The sequence below is a fragment of the Leucopleurus acutus genome (genome assembly GCF_964270905.1).
Source record: "Leucopleurus acutus genome assembly, chromosome: 7".
Taxonomy (NCBI): Eukaryota; Metazoa; Chordata; class Mammalia; order Artiodactyla; family Delphinidae; genus Leucopleurus; species Leucopleurus acutus.
The window spans coordinates 7,152,896-7,179,664 of NC_139150.1; the positions used below are offsets into that span (position 1 = coordinate 7,152,896).

The 26,769-nt window shown below is 56.7% G+C and overlaps 1 protein-coding gene across 1 annotated transcript; it reads right to left on the reverse strand.

Moving 5' to 3' along the window:
• Positions 1-26,665, reverse strand: LRRC8A (leucine rich repeat containing 8 VRAC subunit A). The gene is made up of 4 exons (XM_082843064.1): positions 26,568-26,665; positions 23,091-23,197; positions 7,001-9,165; positions 1-1,970 (listed from the first exon to the last, which is right to left on the reverse strand). The coding sequence occupies exons 3-4, from the start codon at positions 9,155-9,157 to the stop codon at positions 1,695-1,697; spliced, it is 2,433 nt and encodes an 810-aa protein (XP_082699190.1). The 5' UTR covers positions 9,158-9,165; positions 23,091-23,197; positions 26,568-26,665; the 3' UTR covers positions 1-1,694.
• Positions 26,666-26,769: the final 104 nt, after the last annotated feature.

Here is a 26,769-nt window from a genome sequence, read left to right on the forward strand (position 1 = left end):
TCCACGGGGCTGAGCGGGCCTCAGACAGCTGAGGTAAGGGTCCCCCCGTGACACGGAGACCTCCAGAGGCTACTTTCTGTTATAGATTTATTTGATATTTGAACCGAGTCTACAAGTTCAGACCCACGTGTAACAGATTGCTTCATGGTTGTCAGAGGCTAGTGTGCGTTATTTCTGAGGATTACATCCAATGACACGACGCAGAAAACACAAATGGACGAGTGGACATAATCATTAAGACGAGACGCTAAAACGTGCCTTAATGTCCAAGTGATCGATCTAAGGTGGGGACCCTTCTAAAGCGGGAACCCCGGTGACTGATCTAAAGTGAGCTGGCTTCCCGCCGCCAGGCGCTGAGTGGGCTGCACGTGCCAGGCGCCTGGGACAGAAACTGGAACCAGAACCTGGATAGCCCGCCCTCCCCGGCGGCAACCTCCTCACCCGTGGCCCCACCTCCAAGTGTCCGTTGTGAAGGACCAGGTGGTGACAGGACTGACGTCAGCGGCTGAGGCCAGTAGTAGCACTGGGCAAACTCGTGAGCGTGAGGTGGGAAAACAGAGTCCGGGTGAGGGGGCTCCTCTGGGCTCCTTAACACCGCGACAAGGGATTGGGGGGGGATGGAGCACCGTTCATCCGGGGATTAACCAACCCGAGTCCCCTCCCTTCTTGGAAGCTCCGGAACATTCTCTTCGGCCAACAGTCACAGAAATGAGAGCCTGCCAAGATACATGGAGGAGAAAGAAAACAAGACACCAAAAACAAGACACAACAATCCCCGCCCCAGACGGGGAGAGGAACTACAGACTCCTGGACCAAGGTCACAGCAGATTCGGAAGACATCCTGCAGCCTGCACCCCGGGGGGAGGAAACACAATTCAGTGTCTTGCTGCTCTCCTCAAGGGGAACTGCTGTCCCACCCTGAGACCCCAACTCACTGGCCTTTAGTGTCCTTTGTTTTTTTTTTTTTTTTTTTAGTTTTTTCTTTTTAATACCCAAACCATCAATTTTTAGAGCTTAAAAAAATTTTTATTTTATTTTATTTTTTTTACTTAAAAAAAATCTAAACTGCTGCGGCAAACCCCAGGCCTGGCCTCTCCGCCTGGTGGCCTGCTTTCCCACGGGCCGTGCCACCAGAGCCCAGCCTGGCACCTCTGGGGTGACCGTCCCACAGCTTGTTCACCCTGGACCGCTCAGCTCAAGGCTGGGTGGGCCCTAAATGGTTTTGAAACCACCAAAAAAAGGAAAAGGGAAACACAGCCCACCCTTCCTCAGACACCCCCCATCGGAACTGAACTTTCTTGGGAATGTATAAGTTATCTGGAGGGAGGGGGTGGGAGGCGGAGAAAATAAATACCAAGAACTAAGTAGGTGTCCCTGGACCTCTGGTGTCAGCTCAGCCTCTGGGGCAGAGATGGCCTCCAGGGAGGAGGCCCTGATTGTCCAAATACTGTGCTCAGAGATGGACTACAGGTCTCTGATCTCCCCCTCAGGCGCCTGCCCCGCGGGGGCGTGAGTCTTGAGGAGAAAGGGGCCAGCCCCTCAGGGGCGGTCCTGTGGCCCAGCTCCTGCCCCGCCCCCACTGAGAGGCTGGGCTGGTCGTCAGTCCGAGTCTCCTGGGCTCCTGGGCCTGAAGCCTCCCTGGAGGCCCCGCTGCTGGCTGTTCTGGGCGGCCCGTGCTCAGTGCCCGTGGTGGCTCAGGCCTGCTCCTTGTCAGCCCTCCAGAGCCGCTCCTTCACCTCGGGAGGCAGAGTGTTGAACAGGTCCTCCTCCACCACCAGGCCACTGCGCTTGAGCAGGGGGCACTCGCCCAGCTCCACGGGCAGGCACTCCAGCCGGTTGCCCCGCAGCTCGATCTGGGTCAGGCTGGTCAGCTCGCCCACCCGTGAGGGCAGTGACTGCAGGACGTTGTTGCCCAGGTGCAGGGCCCGCAGCTTCCGGCACTGGAAGAGCTCCGGGGGCAGCGCCTCGATCTACAGGGAAGGAGCAGAGGGCGAAGTGAGGCAGGCGCACCTCGGACCTGGGCCTCTGGGCTTCCCTGCCCTGGGTACCAGCACCTTCTCTGATGCCCATTTCAGCTACCCCAGACCCCAGGGACCAGCACAATTTGGGCCCAAGTCTGGCTAACTTTCCCCTGTTCTTTAGGTCTCAGCTCTGCAGTCACTTCCTCCAGGAAGCCTCCTGACCTCCTGGTAACCTATGGCACCCAACGTCCCCCGGACAGCACTGATCCCTTCCATGGTCAAACTGCTTGGTCTCCTGTCGCCCCCAGACAGAGGGCTCTGAGAGGGCAGGGCTGGGTGTGCTGTGCTCCCCGCTGTCTCCCAGCGCCTAGCACCCCAGAAGCAAATCACAGTAGCCAGCTACTCCCAATCACACCCCGTCCTCCACCGCCCAGGGCTCACCAGGAGCCAGGCTGTTGGTCCTGCCTGGTTTAAGAGCAATTTATGAAAGCAGAGCAGCCTGCTGAGAAAATTCCACACCCTTAATTGTTGCTGAGAACTGGGGAGAGCTCACCAATCACTTCCCCTTCCTGGGCCTCAGTTTCCTTACCTGTCAAGTCACAGGCTGATGGTGGGTGCGGGGAACCCAGTGTTGGCCATTCAGAGCCCCCTCCTTCTGATTTTGCAAAATTTGAATAATGGGCAGCACCCACATGCCACTTACTACAGGGCAGGTTCGCTCTGAGCGCTGATGCTATTAACTCACTGAACCCTCGGAACTACCTGTAAGTACTTTGTAAACACTCTTTCCATTTTACAGATGGGAAAACTGAGGCCCTGAAGGAGCCAGCCTGCCTAGAGGTTCATAGCTGGAGGGTGGTGGAGCCAAGATTCGAACCTGGCTCAACAGTCCGTGCTCTTAAATGTCCACACTGTTGATGGTGCAGCCTGGGTGGGGACCTGCCGTGTCTCCTGCCACAGGGGAAGAACCCCAGAAAAGCCAGCCTCCTCCCCGCCCTCCTGTGAGCAATCAGCTACAAACATGAGCTCTGACTGAGCCTATTTTCCTACAACCACCTCCCTCAGATATGGTGGGCAGGAGGGACCCTTCCAGCAGGGCAGGAGCCAAGGGACTTGGGCCCGAGCCCATGTGAGGGTGACGGCGAGCTTGCTCTGTCACTGTCCCCATTTTCCTGCTGAGAGGGCAGAGGCCATGCCATGAGGGACACTGTGACTGTTTTAAAGGGGACTCCTGACCTGGGGCTTCAACGTGGCCCAGTGGTCAGGTATGGGGCAGAGGTGGCTTCCAGGTCAGCAGGGGCATGAAGGTGAGAGGGCAGATGGGAAGTGGGCTCCGGCAGGACGGATGGGCCAGAGCCTCCCAGAGACCCCACTGCGCCCAACACTGGCCTCCTCTGGTGACGCAGACAGTGGCCAGGGAGCGGGAGAGGCTGGACCAGCAGGTGGCAGAGCTGGGGCTCACATCGGAGCCCTCCCCCTGACACGTCCCCTCCCCGGAGCACCCCCCAGCCCATCAAGGAGCTCTTTCCAGGCGCGTGGAGAGAAAGGAACGTGCCTTCGGTGGCTCAGTGCCCCACCCGGGCCACTCCTGTCCCTCGTGAGGTGTGATCGTGCGCTGAAGGTGTGAAGTCGTTTCCCGTCACCCCAATCCCTCCCTCTCCCACCTCCTCAGGGGTCTCAGCGGCTCCCCCATCAGCACTGGCTCCCCCTCAAGTCCACCTGGTCTTTGTAAAAGAGACAACCCTCCCAGGAGCCTCTCCAGGCTTCCCAACAAACCGTTCGGAAAGACACCGTCTCTCTCCTTGGCCCGCCGTGATCTGGTTTCTGCCGCTGCCCACCCTGGAAACTCCCTGGCCAGAGCCACCAGCGGTCACTCCTAATCCACCGGACATGCATCTGTTCTCCTTTCACCTGACTCCCCGTGGGCTGTGTGCCCACCCGCTCCTGCCTGGCCCGGCTCGTCGCCGTCAATCCCAAAGGCTCGAGCCAGACTCCCCTTCCCTCCATCCTTCCCCCCGTGACCTCATCGAGGACCCATCTTCACCCAGGAGCCTGGGGGGACGACTCCTTGGGCTTCAGGCTGACTCAACCTGGTCCGTTGGATGTCCCAATATGGGACCTACGCTCTACTCTCTGAAAACCTGTGCCTTGTCCCACACCTGGCCTCAATGACCCTCCAGCTACCCAGGCAGCCACGTGAGAAACCTCGAGTCACGTCAGACCTCTCTCTCCCCACGTCCAATCCCGCCCATGTCCTGTGGATTCCACCCCCGAAGTCTCCCCCACATCCGTCCGTCTCGCCATCCCTGGCAGCCCTTGCCGGTCCAGGCCTCGCCCCCGCCTGATAGCGGCCCACGGGCTTTCTATCAGCTCTTGACCTCTCACCCTGCCCCACCCCCAATACCCTCGAGTGGCAGCAGGAGCGAGCTCTCTAAATTCCAAGGCGGCATATCCCTTCGTCGCTCGGTCAATGGGAATTCGGTGAACGTTTTGCTCCACGTCAGGCACTGGACGAAAGAGCCAAGGTCCTTGTTGTCAGAGGGTCGAGGGAAGGGACGTGAGACAGATTATCTGAAACCAAGTGGGAAGAACAGGACGCTCCTCAAGCCCTGGCCTCAGGGGAAAGTCCAAATTCCAGGGGCTCAGCTCACGGCTCCTCCCCCTGGGCTCTCAGCTCTCTGTGGACAGAGCCTCCTAGACTCTCCCTTTCCTCTTCACCTGGCTAACTCCTTGTCCTGCAGGGCCAGATGAGATGCCCCCTCCTCCAGGAGGCCCGCCTGCCCTGGGGTAAGTCCGGGTTGAGGCCACTCCGCTGTGCCCCAGCCTAGTCTCGTCCATGCTAAATGCTGGTTGCCTGTCTTTCCCTGAGAGAGCTGAGCTCAGGATGGGCAGCCGCTTGTTTGTTCCTAGGCCCCCAGCTCCCTGCTCCACACTAGGAGCGCTCAAAAAACATTCCCCAAATCAATGAACCAATGAATAACCAAACAAGTGGACGCCCACTTATCGAGGTATTCGTTAACATGAGTTTAAACCTAAGAAAACAGAGGCCGAGGGCCTGAGCCGGGCCACACTCGCCCCTGCCTGTCGACTCACACGAGGCCCATAGCCCGGGGTGGCTCACAAGGAACCGCCAGGCCCAGAGGGAGGAAGGGAGGGGGGCTCCTGCCTAAAAGGAGGAGCCTGACTAGGACTGGCCCAAGCAAACTTTTTTCCCTACAAAGGCCTCTAGCATTCCAGTGGGCGGGGACAGGACATGATTAAGCACTGTGCTGAACCGAGTGTCAGAGGGTCTCCTTCCTCGGGACAGCGACAGCGTGCCTGCCCCCAGCTCTTCCTGAGGGGTGACCTCAGCCAACAGGCATGACCTGGCAGCCATGCCTGGGGTGAGGAGCTGGGGGTGGGGACAGGTCGGGAATTGTACCCTCCACCCTCCACTGACTGGGAAGGCCCATCAAGACCTGGTGCCCACACAGCTCCCGGGACAGAGTGGGCACCACGAGGGGTCCTTGGGATGCCCAAGGCAGCCCCGAATCCAGGGGCAATCTGGCCCCACACTGTGCTCTGGGGGGGGCCACTTGGTCCCCCTCAACATGCTAAAGGAGGTGTGTGTTTGTCCTATGCTCCCCAAATGGGGCTTCTCCCCGGGAGGCCAATTTTCCTGACCGGTGGGCCTGTCCCAGGCCCTGGAGGCGGATTCTCCAGAGTGAAGCAGCCTGGGATCTGACCTTCACCCCTGTACGTTCTCACACATGCACACAGGTATAATTTGAGGGAGGGAGAAAGGATTTGTCAAAATCTCTGTGGTTTACAGGGAGAGAGGCTTAGGGAAGACGGGAGGGGTTCTGGTGGTCAGAGGTCTGGGGTGCCTGGACCCTCCAACCTGGGTGATGTTGGAGAAGGCACGTCCTTTCCTAAAACGGGACATTTCAGGGGCTGCCTGCCTCCAGGCTGCTGGAGAGAGCTCCTGCCAGGAGGACTCACAGGGTGCCGGGAGCAGGGTGCCCAGCGCAGGGTGGACACAGAGCAGGAGCTCCATAAGCCCATGGGGCGGCTTCATGCTGCTGCCGGCAACAGAGGCGCAGAGGTGCTGGCTGGATTGGCTCTCCCTCAGCATCCCAGCCCCCGGCCACGGGCTTCCATCACCCCTAGCCTCGCTGCGAGAGTGTCCACCCTGATACCACCCTCTTCACTGCAAGAGGGTTTCCACTCGGAGTAGGAACAAACCGGGAAGACGTTCTTTCCAATATCAACCTCCCTGCAGGGCCCCAGAAGAGGTGGGCAGGGCAGGGAGAGGTCCCCCCAGCAGCTGTGCCTTTGTTTCCACGGCAGAGGCCAGGCCACAAGGCCATAGGACCACTTGCCCTCAATCCTCACCTGCCTGCTTCCGCGGAGGGGCCCTTGGGTGGGGGGCTTGTCCAGACAGGCAAGGGGCTGGTGCACGGGAGCCGCCAGAGGTCTCGATTGTCTCCCGGGCGTGGCCTCCAGTACCACAGGCCCACAACGGTTCGCACAATTTCCTCTCCAGAAAGGCAAGTGGTAACAAACCGGCCCCAGCTAAGCTCAACTCTGCCCTCTGCCACCCTCAAAACACAGAGGGGAAAGGGTGTGAGTGGCGCTGGGAGTTGCACCAGTCACCCACAAAGTTTCTGTCCCTGGTGGGCCCATCCTGGGCTCCAGATCTGGTCCAGGACAAGCTGAGAAAGACACTGCAAGCTCCAGGCTAAGTCCCACCTCCCACGACCGAGCTCTGAGAGAGTGGGGCAGGCCGTGGACCTCCTGCCCGTGCACATCACTGCCTTCGCGGAACCTGCCCAAGGCCACCTCGGGGACAGGCCCCGCCTGACCACACCATCCCTCCTGGCAGGTGACCTCTGCCACGTTCTGCGGCAGAGACGGCCTCCCAAGCCCACAGATTCTGATTCAGCAGGTCTGGTCCGGGGCCTGGGGATCTGTATTTTCAACCAGCTCCTCCCAGGGGGTCCTGGGAACCACAGCTGAAGACGCCACACCCAGGAGCACCCCCGCCACGAGCCACTCACCCGGTTGGCCGTGACGGCCAGGTTCTGCAGGTTCTGCAGGAGGCCGATGTCAGCCGGAAGGAAGGTCAGGTTGTTGTGGCTGAGGTCCAGGTAGCGCAGCTTGCGGCAGTAGAAGAGCTGCGTGGGGATCTTCTCGATCTTGTTGCGGTTCAGGTAGAGGCGCTCGAGGTTGGTGAGGTTGCCGATCTGGATGGGGATGTAGGCGATGTGGTTGTACCACAGCTTAAGGCAGGTGAGGCGGTGCAGGTGCTGGAAGCTGATGATCTCCTCGATGGTCTTGAGGTTGTTGTCCTTGAGGTCGATCTCCTGCAGGTTGTGGAGGCTGAAGATGGAGTGGGGGATCCGCTCCAGGTCGCAGCGGATCAGCTCCAGCTCCGTCAGGTTGGCCATCTTCTTGAGGCTGTTGAGCACGATGAGCTTGGTGCCCTCGTTGTTGATGGACAGCTTCTGCAGGTGCACGCCCACGTCCGTGACCACCTGTGGCAGCTTGCTCAGGTTGCTCTTGAGCCGCAACACCTTGAGCCGCTTGAGCTCGCGCAGCCCGTCGATGACGATGTAGCGGTTGTTCTCCGCGCTCAGGTTGCCCGTCAGATGCAGCTCCTCCAGCGTCTTCAGGCTGTAGATCCACAGCGGGATCTCCTTGATGTCCGTGAACTTGATGTGCAGCGCCCGCAGGTTCTCGCGCAGGAAGGCCAGGGCGGGCGCCTCGATCTTGGCGGCCGTGTGGTACAGCCACAGCTCCTTGAGGCCCGTGAGCTGCGCGATGCTGGGCGGGATGGTCACGTCGGGGATCAGCTCCAGCTTCAGCACCTCCAGCTCCACCAGGTCGAACACGGTGTCGGGGATGCCGCTGAGCATGAACAGGTGCAGCTCCAGCTTGTCCTGCGCGTTCTTGGTGAGCCGCTGCCGCAGTTTGTCCAGCGTCCACTCGTTGTTGAGGTTCAGCTGCCGCAGCTTGTTCTCACTCACCTCCGACAGGAAGACGGCAAAGCGCTTGGAGTAGAGCGGGTCGTACTGGTCGATGAGGTGCAGCATGAAGGCGAAGTCGTTCTTGACGTCGGGGATGTCGCTGTAGCTGCTCTCCTCGCGGATGGACTCGAACGAGTACTTCTTGAGGGAGCGCCGGAGCATCCACCAGAGCGTGTACATGCAGATGAGGCCATAGAAGATGACCAGGCTGATGTAGAAGGAGGCCAGGATCTTGAAGAGCGTGGCCAGCGGGTGGGCGCACCGGTACGTGCGGTAGCCCGTCAGGCTCTCGATGTCCACGGTGCAGTCCACGTCGAACTTGATGTTGTGCACGTAGTAGACAGTGTAGCAGATGATGAGGATGAATTTGATCACCTTGATGATGGTCTGCCGCATGTAGAGACGGTACACGATGTCCCCCTCCTCCACGTGGGTCCGGAACTTCTTCACCTTCTCGAACAGCGCCTTGGCCTGCTCCCCCTCCTTCTTGTCCAGCACGCCCGTCTCCGAGCGGTCCACAATGCCCTGCTCGATCCGAGACTTGGTTCGCTGCAGCATGGGCACGGTGGCCTCCACGTCCTCGCTGACCGTCGACGACTTCTTGTCCATGGAGCCGTTCATTTTGCTGAAGGCCGGCTTGGGGTCGCTCTCCTCCACCACCGTCTCCGACAGGGCTCGTGTGGTCCAGGGCGAGTCGAAGCACTTGAGCAGGATGGACACAAAATGCTCCAGCTTCGAGCTGGTGCGAGGGAACTTGAACCAGAAGTTGCTGCAGGCCAGGAAGATGAGTGTGTGCAGAAGCACCAGGTAGGGGAAGTACTTGGCGAACCAGTGCAGGCGGTTCTCGTAGCACACAGCGTCCACATAGTTGTACTGGTGCCGGTCCAGGTCATACTTGATGCCCGTGGGGCCAGTGTCGGGGGTCGGCAAGATGGTGGAGTTGGGGTAGCGGGGCTCTGGGCCGGGGGCCACCCAGCCCCGGAACGAGTCGTTGCAGGAGTCCTTGGTGACCCACTTACACGGCAGGCAGATCATCTTGTCCTGGGTGACCTGCAGCGTGCCGCCAAAAACCGCGATCATCAGCATGACGATGGAGATGTAGTCGGTGAACACGTCCCACCACGGCTTCAGGATCCGGTACGCTGGCTGCGTGTCCGCAAAGTAGCGGAGCTCTGTCACCGGAATCATGGTTCAACCTGAAAGGGACCCATGGGAGGGGGTTACTACAGGGTGGCCTGGCTTTCTGAAACCCAGGGATCAGAGGCAGGAGACAGTGGACCCACTGTCCAAAATTCTACCTCAAGTCTAGCTGTGAGTCACACTGGCTGGGCAACACTCATGGGCCAGCCCACGGATCGGCGTCTGTCCAGAAACCATATGTTCACCAGGTGGCTGGGAAACCACCAGAGGGAAGGCAGGCGGCCTCCCCATTCCATAGACAGGAAGGCTGAGCACTGAGATCCAGGTCACGCTGACAGACTGCAAAAGCAGCCTCACAGGGACCCCCACGTTTCAGCAGGAGCATTCCTGAATCCCTGTCTAGACCCCATCCTGCTAATGATCAGAACCAGAGGGGCTAGTTGAAAACTTCCAGCTCACTCGGAACCAGCTGCCACGAAGCTGCGCCAGTGGTCCGAAGAGATTTATTCAAAGTGTGAGAAAAGCCAAATGCAGAAGAGGGGGCTTAGTATGAACTCACTTTTTTTTTTTGTGGCTGTGCCACGCAGTATGTGGGATCTTAGTTCCCTGTCCAGGGATCAGACCCATGCCCCCTGCGGTGGAAGCCCAGATTCCTAAACACTGGGCTGCTGGGGAGGTCCCTAAATACCTGTGTTTTGACAAATGGGTCTGTTTCTGTTGGGAGAGGCACAAGGGTGCCCAGGTTATGGGACGGGGCCACATTATTTTGATTATTTATAATATTAATAGTGACAATAGTAAGTAACGAACACTTCATAAAACAGGGCCTCCCTGCGAACACCAGATGCTTCCCATCTCATCTTCCTCGGGCACGCCGGGATGGGTGAGGACAGGAGGAAAGCAAACCTAGACCCCTTGAGGGAATAGAGGTGCTCAACAGAGAACGTGTGCCAGGCACCGGGCTGGTCCTTACCATGGAATCCTTCTCGTGGGGTCCCTTTGACATCCAGATGCAGGGTCTATCTTTGGTCCCATTTCACAGATGGGATGACTGAGGCTCAGGGGAGAGTCACCTGCCCAACGGCACTCTACTACTCAGGGCCAGAGCCGAGGTCCAACTCAGGCCTGTCCCTCCACCTCCCCACTCAGATCCTCACCACTGCACAGCCTTGCCATCCACCTGCCCAAGGCCCCACGCAGGGCAGGGCCAAGAGATAGAGCCCAGGAGTTCAGCTTCCCTGCCCCCGCGGGGTTCCCAGAGCTCAGGTCACCGCAAGGCCAGCAGACACCACCACCACCTGCCCTGAGCCGGCGGCTCCAGCCCAGGGGGTCAGCCCTCCTGGTGAGGCCGGGACTCACAGGCCAGGGTGAGAGCCTGCCCCACAGGAAGGCCCGGGCCCTCTAATGACCAGCTGGCCCCTCACACCACCCACACTCCTGGGCAAGCAGCCGTCCAGGGGAGGGCCTGCTGAATCACGCAGCCGGCCCCCAGCTGAAAGACACCCCGACACTCCTCCCTCCCTTCCTGGCTCCCCGAGTCCACATCCAGGCAGGCGCCCAAAGACTGGGGGCCGGAAGGTAGGAGGGGCCAGGACGGAGGACCCAAGGATGTGCAACAGCCTGCCCCGGAGAGTCCAGGAAGAGACTGCCAGGGCAGGATGCCAGACGCTGGGGGTGGGGGCAGCTGATGACCAGGCAGGATGTGGTTGCAACCTCACTGTTTCGGGGGAGTGGGTGTGTCACGTACTGGAGAACACTCAGCCTCTCCCCGTGAGTTGTCTCCGGGCCCCTGCTGTCCTGGGGCTTTGCTTATGTCGCCTTCCTAACTCCTTCTGGGTCTGAGGTGGGAACTGTCCACAGCTCCGTCACAGGTGAGGGACCTTGAGGCTCCAAGAGGTAGGAGACAGTCCCATCCACCGAGCGTGTCTGGCTCCTCCCGCCCCCCGGCCCCCAAATACCTGTCTCGAAGCACGCTCTAAGCTCTCCGTTCAGCCCCTGGCCCGTTCCTCTATGGGTAGTAAATGTGACCAATAAAACGCCCCTGCCCCGGGGGGCTCTCGGGCCAGTGTGAGCGTGTGGGGAGGGGTGGGAGAGACAGAGGAGTGTCCAAATAACTAGACGAGTCAGGGCAGGGGGTAGCCATGGCTACGGCAGGAGAGATGGATGCCACCTCCCTGCTGAGAAGGGCTTCGTGCAGGGGACGGTCCTGTGCTGGCCCCCGAGGCTGCGGGTGCCTCCTCAGCCCAGGACGGCACCCGTTCCACTGTGCCGAGGAGGCCTCAGAGGTTCAGAGGGGCAGAGCCAGGGGCCCAGGTCACACAGCTTAGAAGGGCAGGCCCGGCCTCGTGTGGGGGACCTGTCTGGGAGGGGTCACCTTTTAGCTGCACCGTGTTTCTGCCTCACCTCTGCCACCAACTCACTGTGGGGCTCTGGACAAGTCACTGCCCCTCTCTGATGGCGTTTTCGGGGAAATCTGGAAAGAAGGTGCAGGTGCCAAAGCCCAGGCTTTAGTCCCCAGGGTGCCAGGGACCGCGCCTTCCCCACGACTGGCCCCAAGAGGAGATGGCCAGGTGGTCGGGGCAGCCCCTCTGGAGTGGAGGTCACAGGGGGCAGCCGGCAGCCGAAAGCATGTGACCTGTGTGCAGGCCTGGGCTCTGCTGCTGCCTTGGCCTCGGGCAGGGTCCTCCCTGGCTCTCAGCCTCAGGTTCTTCACAAATGCCAGGGGCAGATTCCCCGCAGGGCTGCCCGGAAGAGCCCAGGGGACTCCATGCTTCTAAAGCACTTAGGACAGAGTAGGGCAGCAGGCAGTCTGCACTGGTGTCATCAATCTCCAACCTTTCCTCCAGATGCTGCTGGAGGACTAGGGTCTACCGCACACAGCAGGTGCTCAATAACGGTATCAAGAGAGTGCCTGAGGAGGGATGGGGAAGAAGTGGGGAGGGGAAGGGCGGGGCCTGGGTGGTGGGTGGGGCCACAGCTTCAGATGGGCGGGGCAAGGGAGGAAGCTGAGGCAGCTTTGGGTCCCCTCCCAGTTCCTGCCCACCCCTGAGGGCCCTGGGGGGAACAGCTCCTTCTGAGAATGATGGCCCAGCCCAGAATCCTCAGGAGCCCAAGAGGTGCACACTGTTTTGGCACCCTTTCTTTTTTTCTCACAACAGTTTTATTGTGGTAAAATACACAAAATATAAAATTTACAATTTTAACCATTTTGAGTGTTTTAACCATAACAGTTCAGTGGCATTAAGTACATTCACTTTGTTGCGCAACCATCACCAACCATCCATCTCCAGAATTCTTTTCACCTTGCAAAATTGAAACTCTGTCCCCAGTGAACACGACTCCCCATTCCCACCTCCCCAGCCCCTGGCAACCACCATTTTCCTTTCTATCTCTATGAATTTGACTACTCTAGGTATCTCATACAAGTAGAATTACACAATATTTGTCTTTTTGTGACTGGCTTCTCTCACTTAATGTAATGTCCTCAAGGTTCATCTATGTCTTAGCAGGTGCCAGAATTTCCTTCCTTTTCTAGGCTGAATAATATTCCTCATGCCCATTTTATAGATATGGAAACTGAAGCTTGGGGAGAGAAGTCACATGCCCAACTTCACACTGCCTGTCAGGGATTAGAGGCCACCTTCAAACCCAGTTCTGGGGTGGAGCGCTGACAAGTAGCACTTCCAGGAAGCCACTCAGATGGAGCAGATCCCAGCTGACAGCTGCCCCAGGGCACACCAGGGGGTGATCAGGAAAGCACCATAAGGGAAAAGGGCCCTGTTTTCCTAGTTATGGAGAGTTCCCTTTTCAGGAAGTTTCCTGTAGGCAGTGCATTCATCCCTTCCCTGCACTGAGGCCTCCGGTCCTCCGCAGCCAGGACGGCCCCTAGCAGAGGTGTGCAACAGCTTCTCTCCTGGGGCCCCCGTTTCCCCGTCAGGAAGGGAACAGAGAATCTGTCATGGATGTGCCCACATTTTGTATAAGGTGGTCAGGGTACCAAGGGGCACGTGATCCAGGCCTCCGCCCACCCTGACACCTCCCTTCCCACTGGCACCACTACAGACACTCCCTGGGCCTGGCAGTACCTGCCTACAGCCAGCAGGGAGGGAGAGGCACCTCCAGCAGCCAAGACTCGGTTCCCCATCCACAAAATGCACGTGGTAACAGGTGCCCTGCCAAGCTCTCAGTACTATCAGGAAGTCACAAGAGGGAGGTTTCCCCGGCAGCCTGTGGGGGGGATCTCAGGCAGGTGGAGAGCAAGGAAGAACGGTGATAGGAGCTTGGAGGGAGGGGGCCAGCCGGGCCAGCCTGGGCTCTGCCACTCAGCAGTGGAGTGACGCTGGGCAGATGACTTCACCTCTCTAAGCCTTAGTTCCCCCATCTGTGGAATGAGGCTAAGACAGATGCAGACATGGCCCCCGACAGCAATCCTGACTTCCACAGGCAGTCGATGGGTAGATGAAAAGAGCGCAGAACCTGAGCACGAAGGAAGGAAACGGAAGGAGAAAAAGCACCCAAGACGCCTGCCCTGACACCTGGCAAAGGGGCAGAGTTAGGTGGGGCCAGGCACAAAGGAGGCGGGCAGAAAGCGGATCCTGGTCCCTTAAAGAAGCCTCTAGAATACAACAGGGCCTTTTCAGCAGAATAAAGGAGCTCTGTATGTAATGCCATTTTGGAAAAAAGCAAGAGCCAGAATAATAAATAAATACAATCCCATGCTGATAAACCCTGACCAGCTTGGGGAACGGCTCCCTCTTAGAGTGGGAATAGGAGGCAGGATGAAAGGAAACTGGAATTTTTTACCAGCATGCCTTACCTTTGTGATTGAAAAGTAGTACAGAATTTAAAATAAATACAGTCTAGAAGAAAAGAAAGAAAAAAATAAGCTCTCAGGTGGAGAGTTCAGGTGTTCTTTTGTGGCTCTCAGAGGGCAATCTCGGGAGGGTGATGGGGAGTCAGGTCAGATCAGATCTCTGCCCCAAGAGATGGAGAATTTGCAGAGGATCCTGAATAGAGGGCAAAGATTAAAGGGTTGAAAGCGAGGTGGCTGAGAAAGACAAAAAGGCCCCATGCCCTGCTGTCCCCTGAGCTCCAGCCCAGCTAATCCTCCTTCTTCCAGAACAGATGCATTGTTTAAAGCTACAGACTGTGCCCTCCTGGAGGTCAGGGCTTGACACCCACCAGTGAGGTGGGGTTCACCCTGGCTGTACCACGTAAAGCTCATGGGCAAGAGACCACCAAGGGGTGGGGATGGGGGTAGACTGGGAGCCCTACAGGATGGGGACCACTCCAGATCCATCCCAGTCTCTGTGCAGAGCCCGGAATACCGAAGGTAGAGTAAAGGTCTGCTGAACTGGGCTGAGCCAGGAGGGAGAGGAAGTAGGAGGGAGGTTGGCAATTGTCAGGGAAAGACTCTAGGACAAAGGTTTAGTCACAGGAACGTTCATCACGGTGTTATTTATACCCCAGGAAAATTGGAAACAATCTAGATGCCTGTTACTGGGTGATTGGTCAATACCTATTAAATGATCAGATGATGGAATACTATGAAAGAATGAAAACATGTTAGAGCAAAACACTTGATGACATGACAAAATACGTTAAATGCAAAAAGTAGGTAACAAAACTGTGATAGAGTAAGAAGCCTCCTGCAGTAACTTAGACGTATATTTGAAAAATATTGGCGGTGAGATTAGCCTGCTGTTTATAATCTTTTTTTCACCCCAAACTTACCTCTATTTTCTGTTATAAGCATATGTTTACTCAGGTAATTAAGAAAAAAGATATAAAAAAATCAAGATTCCAAAGGATCAAGAATAGCTAAAACCATTCGGAAGAATAACGTGGGAGGAGACTTCCTATAAAGCTCTAGGAATGCAGCCAGTGTGGTGCTGATATGGGGATGGATGGATGGACCAGAGGACTGGAAGAGCGAGCCTAGAAACAGACACCGAAATTTCTGGAAACTTAGACATGACAGTGTCTGTGCAGGTTCGGGGGAAAAAATGGGTGTCCATGAAAGGAGCTGGCTTAGTTACTCACATGAAAAAAGCATAGCCCCATCTACCTCCTTACAGAAAAATAAATTCCAATGAGTTAAAGACCTAAAGTAAAACTTGAAAGTGTTTAAAGAAAAATCTAAGAGACCGTCTCGATGGCTTTAAGACAGGGAAGGATTTCTTATCACAAAGAATACAAATCCTTACAGGAAGAGATTGATCTATCGATGACATTAAAGTTAAAATGCATGCACATCAAAGGACATAATAATAAACAAATGAAAAGAACCCACAGACCTGGAGGAGATATTTGCAATAGGTGTAACTACCAAAGGATTACTATCCAGAACAAATATAGAACTGCTACAAATATACGAAAAAGACAATCCAACAGGCAAAAAATGGCAAAACGTATGGTTAGACGATTTATGGGAGAAAAATACAAAAGGAAATTCATGGATGAAACAATTCTTAATCTCATTACTAATAGGGGAATGCAAATTAAGACAGTCACATGCCATTTCGCTCCCTTGTGATTGGCAAAAATGTTGAATTCTTAAATGAGGAGATAGAATGTATGTATGCATCCTCCAACGGAGCAATTTCGCTCCTAGGTAAAGATCTTAGAGAGTCACTTTACACATACGCATGAAGCCACAGACAAGAATGATCACTCCGGAGCTGTTCCTAATAGCAAAACATCAACAACCTAGATGTCCATCAACAGGAGAAAGTATAAATTGCTCTAAGCATCTGGTGAAATGCTAAAGCAGTGAAGTGAGTGAACTTTAGCTACACGTACCAACATGGACAGACCCCAAAACAATGCTGAACCCCAAAACGAGCTATAGAATAATACATACCTTATATAAGGTTTTCTGTAATGTACATATCCAAGTGTAGTGAAGGTACAAACACATGCACGGGGGCTTCCCTGGTGGCGCAGTGGTTAAGAATCCACCTGCCAATGCAGGGGACACGGGTTCGAGCTTCGGTCCGGGAAGATCCCACATGTCACGGAGCAACTAAGCCCGTGTGCCACAACTACTGAGCCTGCGTTCCAGAGCCTGCGAGCCACAACTACTGAGCCTGTGTGTCACAACTACTGAGCCTGTGTGTCACAACTACTGAAGCCCTCGCACCTAGAGCCCGTGCTCCGCAACCAGAGAAGCCACCGCAATGAGAAGCCCCCGCTCACCGCAACTAGAGAAAGCCCATGCGCAGCCACGAGGACCCAACACAGCCAAAAATAAATAAACACATGCATGGAGAGCCCCAAAACCAAGATGCTAATTTCATCTAGAGAGGGAAGAAAATGGGATTGGGGAAGAGGCTTATATTGTGCCTGAGGTGATCTGAGACAGGGAGAGAGAGAAGGGGTGTGTGTGTGTGTGTGTGTGTGTGTGTGTGTGTGTGTGTGTGTGTGTGTGTGTGTGTGTGTGTGTGTGTGTGTGTGTGTGTGTGTGTGTGTGTGTGTGTGTGTGTGTGTGTGTGTGTGTGTGTGAAGCAATTATTGTCAAACATGAAAGTCGAACAAAGCTGAGCCCTGGGTATAAAGATATCTGCTCTAGTTTTATAACGTTCGTGTGTGCTTAAACTATTTCCTACAAAGTTTACCGGAACAAAAGCAACTGTTTCTACTCCTGGCTGCTCCTCTCTCTGGTCCTCACACCTGCTGGGCTCAGCTGGGGGCAGCCTCTACTAGATGATCGCCAGGGCAGCAGATTCAGGTCCTCCTTCCAACTGGCCTGCTCCTGGCCGGCGCAGAGGCACCTGCGGCCTTTGAGGACACTGAAGGATGCAGCATCACCCCTGCCCAGTCCTGCCCTGCCCCAGGGAGATGCAGAAGTGTGTAGGATGCAGCTAGACCCTTCCCACTGTGCAGCACACGCAGGTGCAGAGAAGCGGGACCAGGTTCCTGCAGCAGAACTAGGGCAACCCAGAGAGCCCCTCTCCTCCCCATGGTGTCAGGCAGATCTCGGCGAGTGTGAAGAGCAATAGCTTCAGAACTGGGGAGACATGGGTTCAAATCCAGCTCAAGCATGAAATAATTCCGTGACTCCAGGCAAATTATTTAGCCCAAGCCTCCGTTTTTGTAACTTTAAAATAAGAACAGTGCTACCTACCTCATAGATCTGTATACAGTGACCCAAAAGATGTCCAAGGGATATTAAGTAATAATAAAATAAAAGATGTTGACCAGCATATAATATGATATATCATGGATGATAAAACAATATAAAATGTCACAAAACAACAAATACTTCATGATTCCAGTATGTGGTACTTAAATTTGCTACTTTTGTGAGAAGAAAAAAATACTTGGGAAAAATCAAAAGACCACCCAAAAAAAAAAAAAAACAAAACAAAAAACAAAAGACCTCCCTCACCGAGTCGTTTCTAAATATTGTAAGAGTTTACAAGAAGTACCTGCCATCTATCATGTAAGGAAAAGGTTAGCTCGCCCCTGCCTGCCCTACCCAGGTAACACACACACTTCGACAGGGCGCAGGGAAGCAACACCTCAGGGTGGGTGAGCTCAGACCCTGGGACGAATGACTTTTCTTCTCTAAGCCACAGTTTCTTCACCTGTAAAATGGGAATATTACAGTACCTCAGAGGCTTATTGTGAGAATTAAAAATAACATAATGCACATATTATGGGACAACCCAAGGCCTGGCACAGAGGAAGGTGCACTATACTTATCCCAACCCACATGCCATTGCAGAAACCCACCCAGAATTTAGCTGGGGAAGACACCCAGGAGAGCGCTGAGCCACAAGCACAAATACCTCCAAGCTTCCCCAAGGCCCCCAGGACCTCCCAGGACTCAGAGACCACACTCAATGGCCTTGAACTTCCGGAGCCCAGGCTCAGGACCCCAGGACAGGACAGAGACAGAGAGCTGGTGAGCGGTTCGCAGAACCACCCCTTAGGTGTCCAGCCTAGTCCACATTGTTGATTTCCTCCTGAAGCTTCTCACAGATGGGGAAAGAAGTCAAAGAAATAAAACGCTGCCCCCTTGGGCGACCACCCAAGCATGCTCCACCCCCATGCTGGCCTGCAGAGATTCGGCCTTCACACCTGAGCCGCGGCAGGCAGGCTAGGCTGTGGGTAAACAGGGCACAGAGAGCCTTTTGTTATAGCCCAAATAGAGAGGCTGGGAAAACTTCCCAGGCGGGAGGGAGGGGAGGCAGGAGGCTTGCACCCCTCACCCCTCCTCTCGCCCCTCCTCCTACCTTGGGGAGGCTGTCCCTCCAAGGATCTCCCAGGGAAGGGGGAAGGGCCACACCCAAGAGGCTGGAGGAAGACACTGGGTCACAGGTCTTGTCCTGGGAGTGCTCTGGGCCTGTGAATCTGCTCCTCGGTCAGCACCCTGGGGCCTCTTCTGCTCCCAGAGCAGGAGGGGAGGAGAGGGCCCGCTCTGGTGCACACGGCCCGCACCCGCCCCAGCACGGGCACTGCCCTGGAGGTCCCCACACCCAGCCGGGGAGAGTGCGGGCTTGGGGCACCACCTGGCTCCGTGCACCCTGCGTAGAAGGGCACACCCTCACTTTCCCAGGAAAGAAGAGGGGAGACGCCCAGGGTGGGAGGGGGGAGGGAACAAGTTTCCGTTCCAAACTCCTCTCCATGTGGGCTGGGCCTCCCAAACAGGTTGGTCTTCATGCTTCTCATGCAAACTTGCAAGGGTACAGGCGGCCTGGTAGGGGGGCGGAGGGTGACAGGTGAAGGACACCCACCTGGGGCTTGCGGCCATGGCTCCCCGAGCCAAGCACGCACAGGCAACAGCCCAGGCCTGAGGCTCAGGCCGTCCCCTCACCCCACCAGGCTGACGTGTTACTGACATGAGCTCCGGGTCACTGACTGGACTACGTGCCAGCACTGCGCCTGGTACTTCCTGGGCCTCGGCCCCCAATTTCCAGAAACACAGGTGCGGCGGCTCCCCACTTCACCAGCATGTGACCTTGGGAAAGTCACTTCCCTCCCAGGGCTCTGGTTTCCTCATCCATGAAGTGGCCACTGAGTCTATTCCTGGTAGGGCGGTGGTGAGGACTGAATGAGGCGGTCCATAGAAAGCTTTTGGCTCAGGGCCTGCCACGCAGTAAGCCTCTGTAACGTCAGCTGCTGTTACCATCATGGGATGGTATCAGTCCCTTTAGGGGTGTGAAATCTGAGGCCCAGAGAGGTTAACTGACCTGCCCAAGGCCACACAGCTAGAAGAAGATGGTGGGGAAGATCACCCAGGTCTGCCTTTCCATTGTGCCCACCTGTCTCAAAGGCCAGCAGGTCTCCTGGACCTACCTGGGCACCCAGAGAACCCTGGAAATGCTTCCTGGGACAAGACCCCCATTTCCGGAGGGGTACATGGAATCAAGGTCTCTGCAGGGAACTCTAGCAGGCCATACTCAGGAAACTTTGGTGGGGGAGCCCAGCTCTGGGTTTGAGCCCGGAAGCCAGGTGCTGGGTCTGGGCCCATGGCGGGCAGAAGGGCCTTGAAGACAGGCCTCGATCTGCTTTGAACACCAGCGCCGCTTTCCTGGACAGCGCACGAAAAGTGGGCAGGAGCGCCCACGGGAGGCCGCAGACTCATCTGCTGAGATCCAAGGGGATTGGGACCAAGGGGGCCTGGCCGAGGGTAAGCCGTCTGTCGCCTGGCTCTCTGGGCTGGTGGGGGGCTGCCCCCAGGGATCCTGACCCAGGCCACCAGCCGGGAGATGTGACAGAAGGATTCCTATGCCGCCCCACCCAGTCAGCACGTTTGCCAACAGGTCAACTCTGCCGGGGGCATGAGGTTGGCAGTGGCGCCTCTGAGGGTGCCCAGGTGCCACGCGAGAGCCATGGAATTTTACAGCCACTTTTACGCCAGTGGAACATGGCTCCTGGCATGAGGCTGTATCGCAGTGTCTATTTAATTTTGAGGTTTTACGTCCTCAAGAGACAGTTAAACAAAGAACTTTTTACGAGATGTGAGATGCAGTAGAAACGCATCGGGAAAGCGCACAGGGAGATGTTTGTGGCTGGGTGTAAAAGCTGTTCTAGAAACCTCATCCGCTCGCACATACACACTGAAATCCAGGGCCTGAGGGAGCCCAGCCCCGCTTCTACACCGAGGGCGACCCTTCTGGCGGCAGCTGGTGGGGACCGGCGCCGACAGAGTCGCGCTGGTCAGTGTTGGCCGGCACAGTCGGAGGACCCCCAGCCTCACGACGGCCTGCAGAGTGTCTTCAAAGTGCAGGTTCCTAGGCCCACCCCCCAACTTGGACTCTGCAGGGCTGCGGTGATGGGTCCAGGGGAACCAGCATTTTGAACACGCTCTCGGGAGACTCTGAAGCACCCCGAAGCCCGAGAACCTAGAGAAAGAGACAAACGGAAGGTGGGGTAGAAAGAGCACAGGCTGCCAAGGCAAACAGACCCGAGTTCACATCCCGGCTCTGCCACCTGAACTGTACGACTTTGGGCGGGAGCCCTCGTGCCTCGAGCCCTGGTCTCCTCGCCTGTAAAAGTGACACAACCTCACCCAGGAGACGGTGGCGGGTAAGATGGCAAACTTCACAGTGACCGGCGCGCCGCCTGGGCTCGGACCGCGGCCACCGTGGACGTGAAGGCTCTGCTGCTGGAAGGAGGGCGAGCAGAGCATCGTCCACCGAGAGGCCAGCTCCCGGGCTCCCACAGGAAGCGGCCCGAAGTGGCCTGTGCCAGAAGGAAAACGACTCCAGGAAAGACTGGGAGAAAGAAACAGGGGAGAGGGAGAGGGTCCCGACGGAGACCTGAACACCGCCGGCCGAGGGACGCGTCTCTGCACAGACCTCACCCCCAGGGTGGTCCCTGCCGAGCCAGGCTGCCAGGCCGGGGGTTCCTCCTGCTGAAACCCGGCCTGAGGTGTCTACGCCCCAGCAGAGCATCTCTAGACCCAGGTCCCAGGGCAGCCCCCCCCCCCGCCCCCAACCCCATCGCCTCACCTGTCCACCCTCACGGCTAAAACCTGAGAGGAGCGTCCAGGGGGACCAAGATCGGGCTGTCCACCAGGACAGTCAGGTGAAAGGACTCAGGGCCAGGCTCAGGCCAACGCAACACAGCAGCCCCTGCCTCAGGCAGACAGAGGAGGGCCAAAACCTGGAGGCTAAAACCTCTCAGGCTGGCCCATGCCATTCCTCCCTGGCACAGAGGAGGAATTCTGGCCTCAGATAAGTAGGACCTGCTGCTTCCTGCTCATCACTGGCCAGAGACCTCGGCTCAGTCTTCCCTTCTTGCGGGGGGAGGTAAGAGTTCCTCAAAACCAACAGGAAACTCCTACAGGGCAGGGCTGGGGTTTGCTGACCTTGTCCCAGTAAACAGGATAGTCAACAAAATCACACATCAGGCACTTCCCACCGCCCTCTTCTGACGGGACTCACCCACAGCTCTACCCTCGCCTGGGAAAGAGGTCCAGGGCGGACCATTAAATGAAACGAGAGCAAGGTGCAAACCAGCAGCTCTAACAGGACTTGGTTTTAGGAAAATAAGCAAATGGTAAAAATACATGTGGGAGAACCGACCCCTCCTCACTCAAATCTCTGGAGATAGAGATCAAGGGAGACTCTCACTTTCTACATGACATTAAAATCAAGACATTATAGGGACTTCCCTGGTGGTGCAGTGGTTAAGAATCCACCTGCCAATGCAGGGGACACGGGTTTGATCCCTGGTCTGGGAAGATCCCACATGCCGCGGAGCAACTAAGCCCGTGCACCACAACTACTGAGCCTGCGCTCTAGAGCCCGCAAGCCACAACTACTGAGCCCACGCACCACAACTGCTGAAGCCCGTGCGCCTAGAGGCCACGCTCCACAACAAGAGAAGCCACCGCAATGAGAAGCCCCCACACTGCAACGAAGAGTAGCCTCCGCTCGCCGCAACTAGAGCAAGCCCACACGCAGCAACGAAGACCCAACGCAGCCGCCAAAAAAAAAAAGCCTAGATGGGAGAGGTGGAGGCAGGGAGCCCTCGGACACAGAACAAAGGACCCCAGCCCAGGATTCCAGGACCTGGCTCAGGTCCCACATCCCTGCCTTCTTCCCGATGAGTTTGGGCAAGTTGCTTCCTCCCTCTGAGCCCCAGTTTCCACGTCTGTAAACGGGGGATCAAGGCCACTCCCTGAGCTTCCGCAAATGACCAAAGAGATCACTGATAAGGTTTGTTTTACAAATTATTAAGCAGCTTATACATACACCTGCTATGATTAGGGAACACGTTCTAAGACACCCTGTGCTACCTTCCCTATATCAACATATTTAATCTTCAAAATACCCTAAAGGGAGGCAAGGTGCTAATATTATCCTCTTTCCATAGATGAGGAAACTAAGGCTCAGAGAGGTACAGTGACTGGCCCACAATCACTTGTCGAGCATGTGACAGCTGGGACTCAAACCCAGGTCTGACTACAAAGTCTGGGTCCTAACCAGTGCACACTCCTGCCTTTGGAAACTGTTTTCCAAAGCACAGGAAGAGGAACCCCCATCCCCAAAGACGTCCACGTGATCAAACAAGTGTGGGGAAACACGACTTGCTAGCTCCCTCTCAGAGACTCGCCATGCTCTCAGTGAGCTCTGAGACATCCTTCAAGGCTCTGAGAAGTCCTGCAGCACAGACTACGACAAGATATTGTTCCCGGAGTCACCTGACCACTGTGACCAAAGAAACCAGTGTTCCACAGAACACACCTCAGGAAACGTGGTCATGAGACAGCATGAACCACCACCCAGAGTGACAAAAGCCAGGGGTTCGCCATACAAGTTCACGCCAGCTTGAGTATGGCAGCCACGTACTACTCAGCTGGCCACTGAGTCAGGAGAAGGAGGAAGAATTCTGTTTCCTGGCATCTCTGCCCTAGAAGCCCAGGCCTTCCAGCGAGAAGAGCAAAGGGCTGCAGGGACAGAGACACCACCCTTTGCCCTCCAGGCACCTGCTCGGCTGGCCTGCAGGGTGGGGGCCCAGTCCTTACCCTGCGGAAGGCTCTGCTATCTGCGAGTTGGCTGTCGGTGCTGAGGCTGACCCACGTCTGTCTGGGCAGGGTCCTGGCATTCCTTTTGCTCCATGGAAGCTGCCTCCCTACAAGGAAGCAAGAGCTACAGTCAGCAGGGACGTGTGTGACTATCAGCGTTACCTGCTGTGCTGCCGACAGTTTCGGAGCCCCTGCTCGGTGCAGGGCCTGGGCTGGGCTCTGGGGTGATGACAGAGAATCAGAGAGTCTGCGGGGGATATGCCAAGGCAACAATTACAACTGGCTCTTGAGAGCCCGGGGCTCTGCTGGGGGGAGCCCGGGCCCTATGGGGACATGGAAGAAGCACTAGACGTTGACTAGTAGGGTCAGGGAAGGCTCCCCAGAGACGGTGTTGCCTGAGCTGACTGCTGGGGAAGAGTGGGAGTTGGAGAGAGAGCATTCCAGGGAGAAGGACCAGCACGTTTGCCTGGAGGGGAGAGAACACGACATCTAGAGCCTGCTGAGTGTCCTGGCTGGATCTAGGACTGGAGGCGGGAAGTGGCGAGAGGTGAGCTACAGAAGGGTGAGCTGGATCCAGGCAGAGACACACCCTCAACCCAGACACATGAGTTCGACTCAAACACAAAACCCAACCATTGGGCTTCCCTGGTGGCGCAGTGGTTGAGAGTCCACCTGCTGATGCAGGGGACACGGGTTCGTGCCCCGGTCTGGGAAGATCCCACATGCCGCGGAGCGGCTGGGCCCGTGAGCCATGGCCACTGAGCCTGCGCGTCCGGAGTCTGTGCTCCGCAATGGGAGAGGCCACAACAGTGAGAGGCCCGCGTACCGCAAAAAAGAAAAAAAAAAAAAAACAACTCAACCATCATCTATAGTCAAGAACTGTTTAGTGAGCATCTACTACATGCCAGGCACTCTGCTCAGAACTGTTCACAGGAGGGAACAAGACAAGTTAGGAGGGCGGGGAGAGAAGCGTGGTCAGGCTACAGCAGGGTAGGGGGAGTATTTAAGCCAGCCAGGCGCTGGGAGTGTGACCCAGCCATTAAGGGAGGCCAAAGGACAAGGAGGAGTTAGCAGGAAGCGGGGCGAGGAGGCGTGGTTACACAGACAAAGGGATCGTGGAGCCTTTCAGCTGTTTACACCACTGAACATTTATCACACCTACTCAATGCTAGGCACTGTGCTAGGAGGAAAGAAGCAGGAGATGGTCTCCAGCCTCACAGGGAGACAGTCAGTAACCTGGCAATCCCACACAGAGTGATGGCAGCTAGACAGCGAAGCACCTGCGTCTGTAAAGGCACAGAAGCCATGGGAGCCAGCCTCTACCCCAACCCCTCCCCTCCTCGGCAAAGAGAGGGATACCCACGGAGGCTGGGGAAGCCAGTCACTTGCCCATGACAGAGGCAGGCCCAGAACTCAGGCCTCTGGACTCACTGGCACTGATTCTTCTAACCCTTCCTCTTCCAGGAAACACACGCTGACCAACCCCTACACATTCACCCACAGCTGATGCCTCTTTCCTCTGGGTTGCCTCTGTAAAATTTCTAGTATTATGCTGGCCACTGTATCAACGTATTCCTGTCTGCCTTTCCTCCCAGACTGTAGCCAGGGACTGTGTTCTCGTAGCACCATTTCTGGCCCAGACCAGGCACTTACCAAAGGATAGTTGAATGAATGAATGAATGAGTCAAGGGATGGAGAGATGGTGTACTGGGCTCCAGGGCCCCACATCCAACCCACCTGACTCCCCGTGAAAGCCTGTGAAAACCCAGAATCACCTCCACTCTCAGGAGAGTCAGGAACCAGGCCGATCCCTTCGCTCCAACTCCTGCAGGCGAGGTCCAGGCCAAGCCAGCTCCCTGAGTTCTGACCTACTGGGGCAATCCTCAGGAGCTTCCACTATCCAGAAAGGCCATTCCAAGTTTGCAGAGGAAACAGCTTCCTAGCGGATGTGCCCAAGGGATGGAGTATTTGGTTGAGTTCCAGGAGGAAGTCACAAATATTTCTTGGGCTCCTGTGCTGTGCCTCACAGCCCCCGGAAGGCAGAGGGGCATTAGAGCTAACCCCAAAGAACCTCTAAAACTGGGAAGACAGGGAGGCAGGGGCCAGTCATTCATGCCCCAGCACCTCTCCAAAAGCCAGTCCTCCAGCACTGTCATCTGTCCTTGCCTCCCCTCCTGAGCCAGAGGAAAACTTGACCTTCACGAAGGCAATGCCAGTGTGACTGAGCCGTGGGCACTGCCCAGTCCCTCTGAACAAAGCTCTCACTCCCCCATCCCCTCCACAGGAGGGATCACCAACATCAGACCTCCTCCTCCTGCCTCCAGTCTGTCTGTCTGCCACTCTGTCTGCTCAAAGGGCAAGATACAGTTCGTCAGGGGTAAAAGGTACTTCTAATGGAAAAGGTGGGAGAGGCCCCTGGGAGCCTTTCAGCTCCCCCAAATCCTTCCTCCACAATTTAGGCCCAAAGTCCCTTTCCCGCACCAAGCTCTCTCCCTCCTCATCCTCACAACTCATCCTCAAAAGGCTTCCGGGGGTGGGGCAGCAGAAGAGCCCTCCGGGGAGCATGGTCACCAAGGGGCGGCCCCACTCTTCCAGCCAAGTCCCCACCAGGAGGAGGTTGCCAGCCACCCCCCAACCATCTCTCCTCCTTTCTAAAAAAGGCAGCACATGCATCAGCTAAGAACCAGCCCAATCTTGGTTCAGTCCAGTCCAGACCAAGGGAAAGAAGCAGTCAACAAAAGGAGCAGAATCATCATGAATCTCAAGAACCAGCGTTTATGCTGCTTCAGCTGGGCAGCCAACTTTGCTGGGTCTCCAGCCCAGACCTCATCAGACCTGGCTCTCAGGTCCATCTGGATGCACAGGACACCGGCAGGGTCCGGAGCCTCAGACCCTGGACTGGGCTTTCCAGCAACCCCAGCCCAGCCAGGCCCCACAAGCATAGCCAGGGATCTGCCCCCAAGTCAGGGCACAGTTCCAGCCCAGTCAAGAGGAGGGAGGGGTGTAAGGGAAGAGGAGGGGGCCAGGAACCCAGGAGAAGAGAGCAAGGGGAACCTTTGAAAACAGAAAAAAAAACTGCCAAGGAGAAAGCCCAGAGGTGGAACCTCTAGTAAGGGGGGGCGTGTGTGTGTGGAGGGGTGAGGATCTGGGGGAACCCAGGAGATGACAAGGGGACCTGGGGAGCCGAGGCGGAAACTCCCGGTTATGTAGAGCGCAGGGAGGCACTGGGGTGCCTGGGAGGGGGCTCGCGCGCCGCGGCACCAGAGAGAGGCGCGGGGGGGGCCCGGTGACCCGGGGGATGGGGAACCCGGAGGTAGGCCGAACTGAGCTGCCGCGGGAGGCCCCGAGGGAGCCGGCCCTGGCGGGCAGAGCCCAAGCTACCCAGGGTGCCCGGGGCCAGCCAGCTGGCCGGGGACGTACAGGAGTGGATTTCGAGAGGTGACAGCTCGCACCCCCTTCCCCACCCCACCCACTCACCTGGGCCCGCCGCGCGCGGCCGCCCAGCCGGCAGCCCCAAGCCCCTGCCGCTCCGTCCCGCCGCCAGCCGCTGCGCCCCTCCGGCGCCTCCTTTTGTTTGTCCCTCACTGCACCACTCAGCCTCCTCCGCCCCGGAAGTGACGTCACCTTCGGGCGCGAACGGGGCCACCAGGGCGTTGCCATCTTTTTGAGGGGAGCTCTC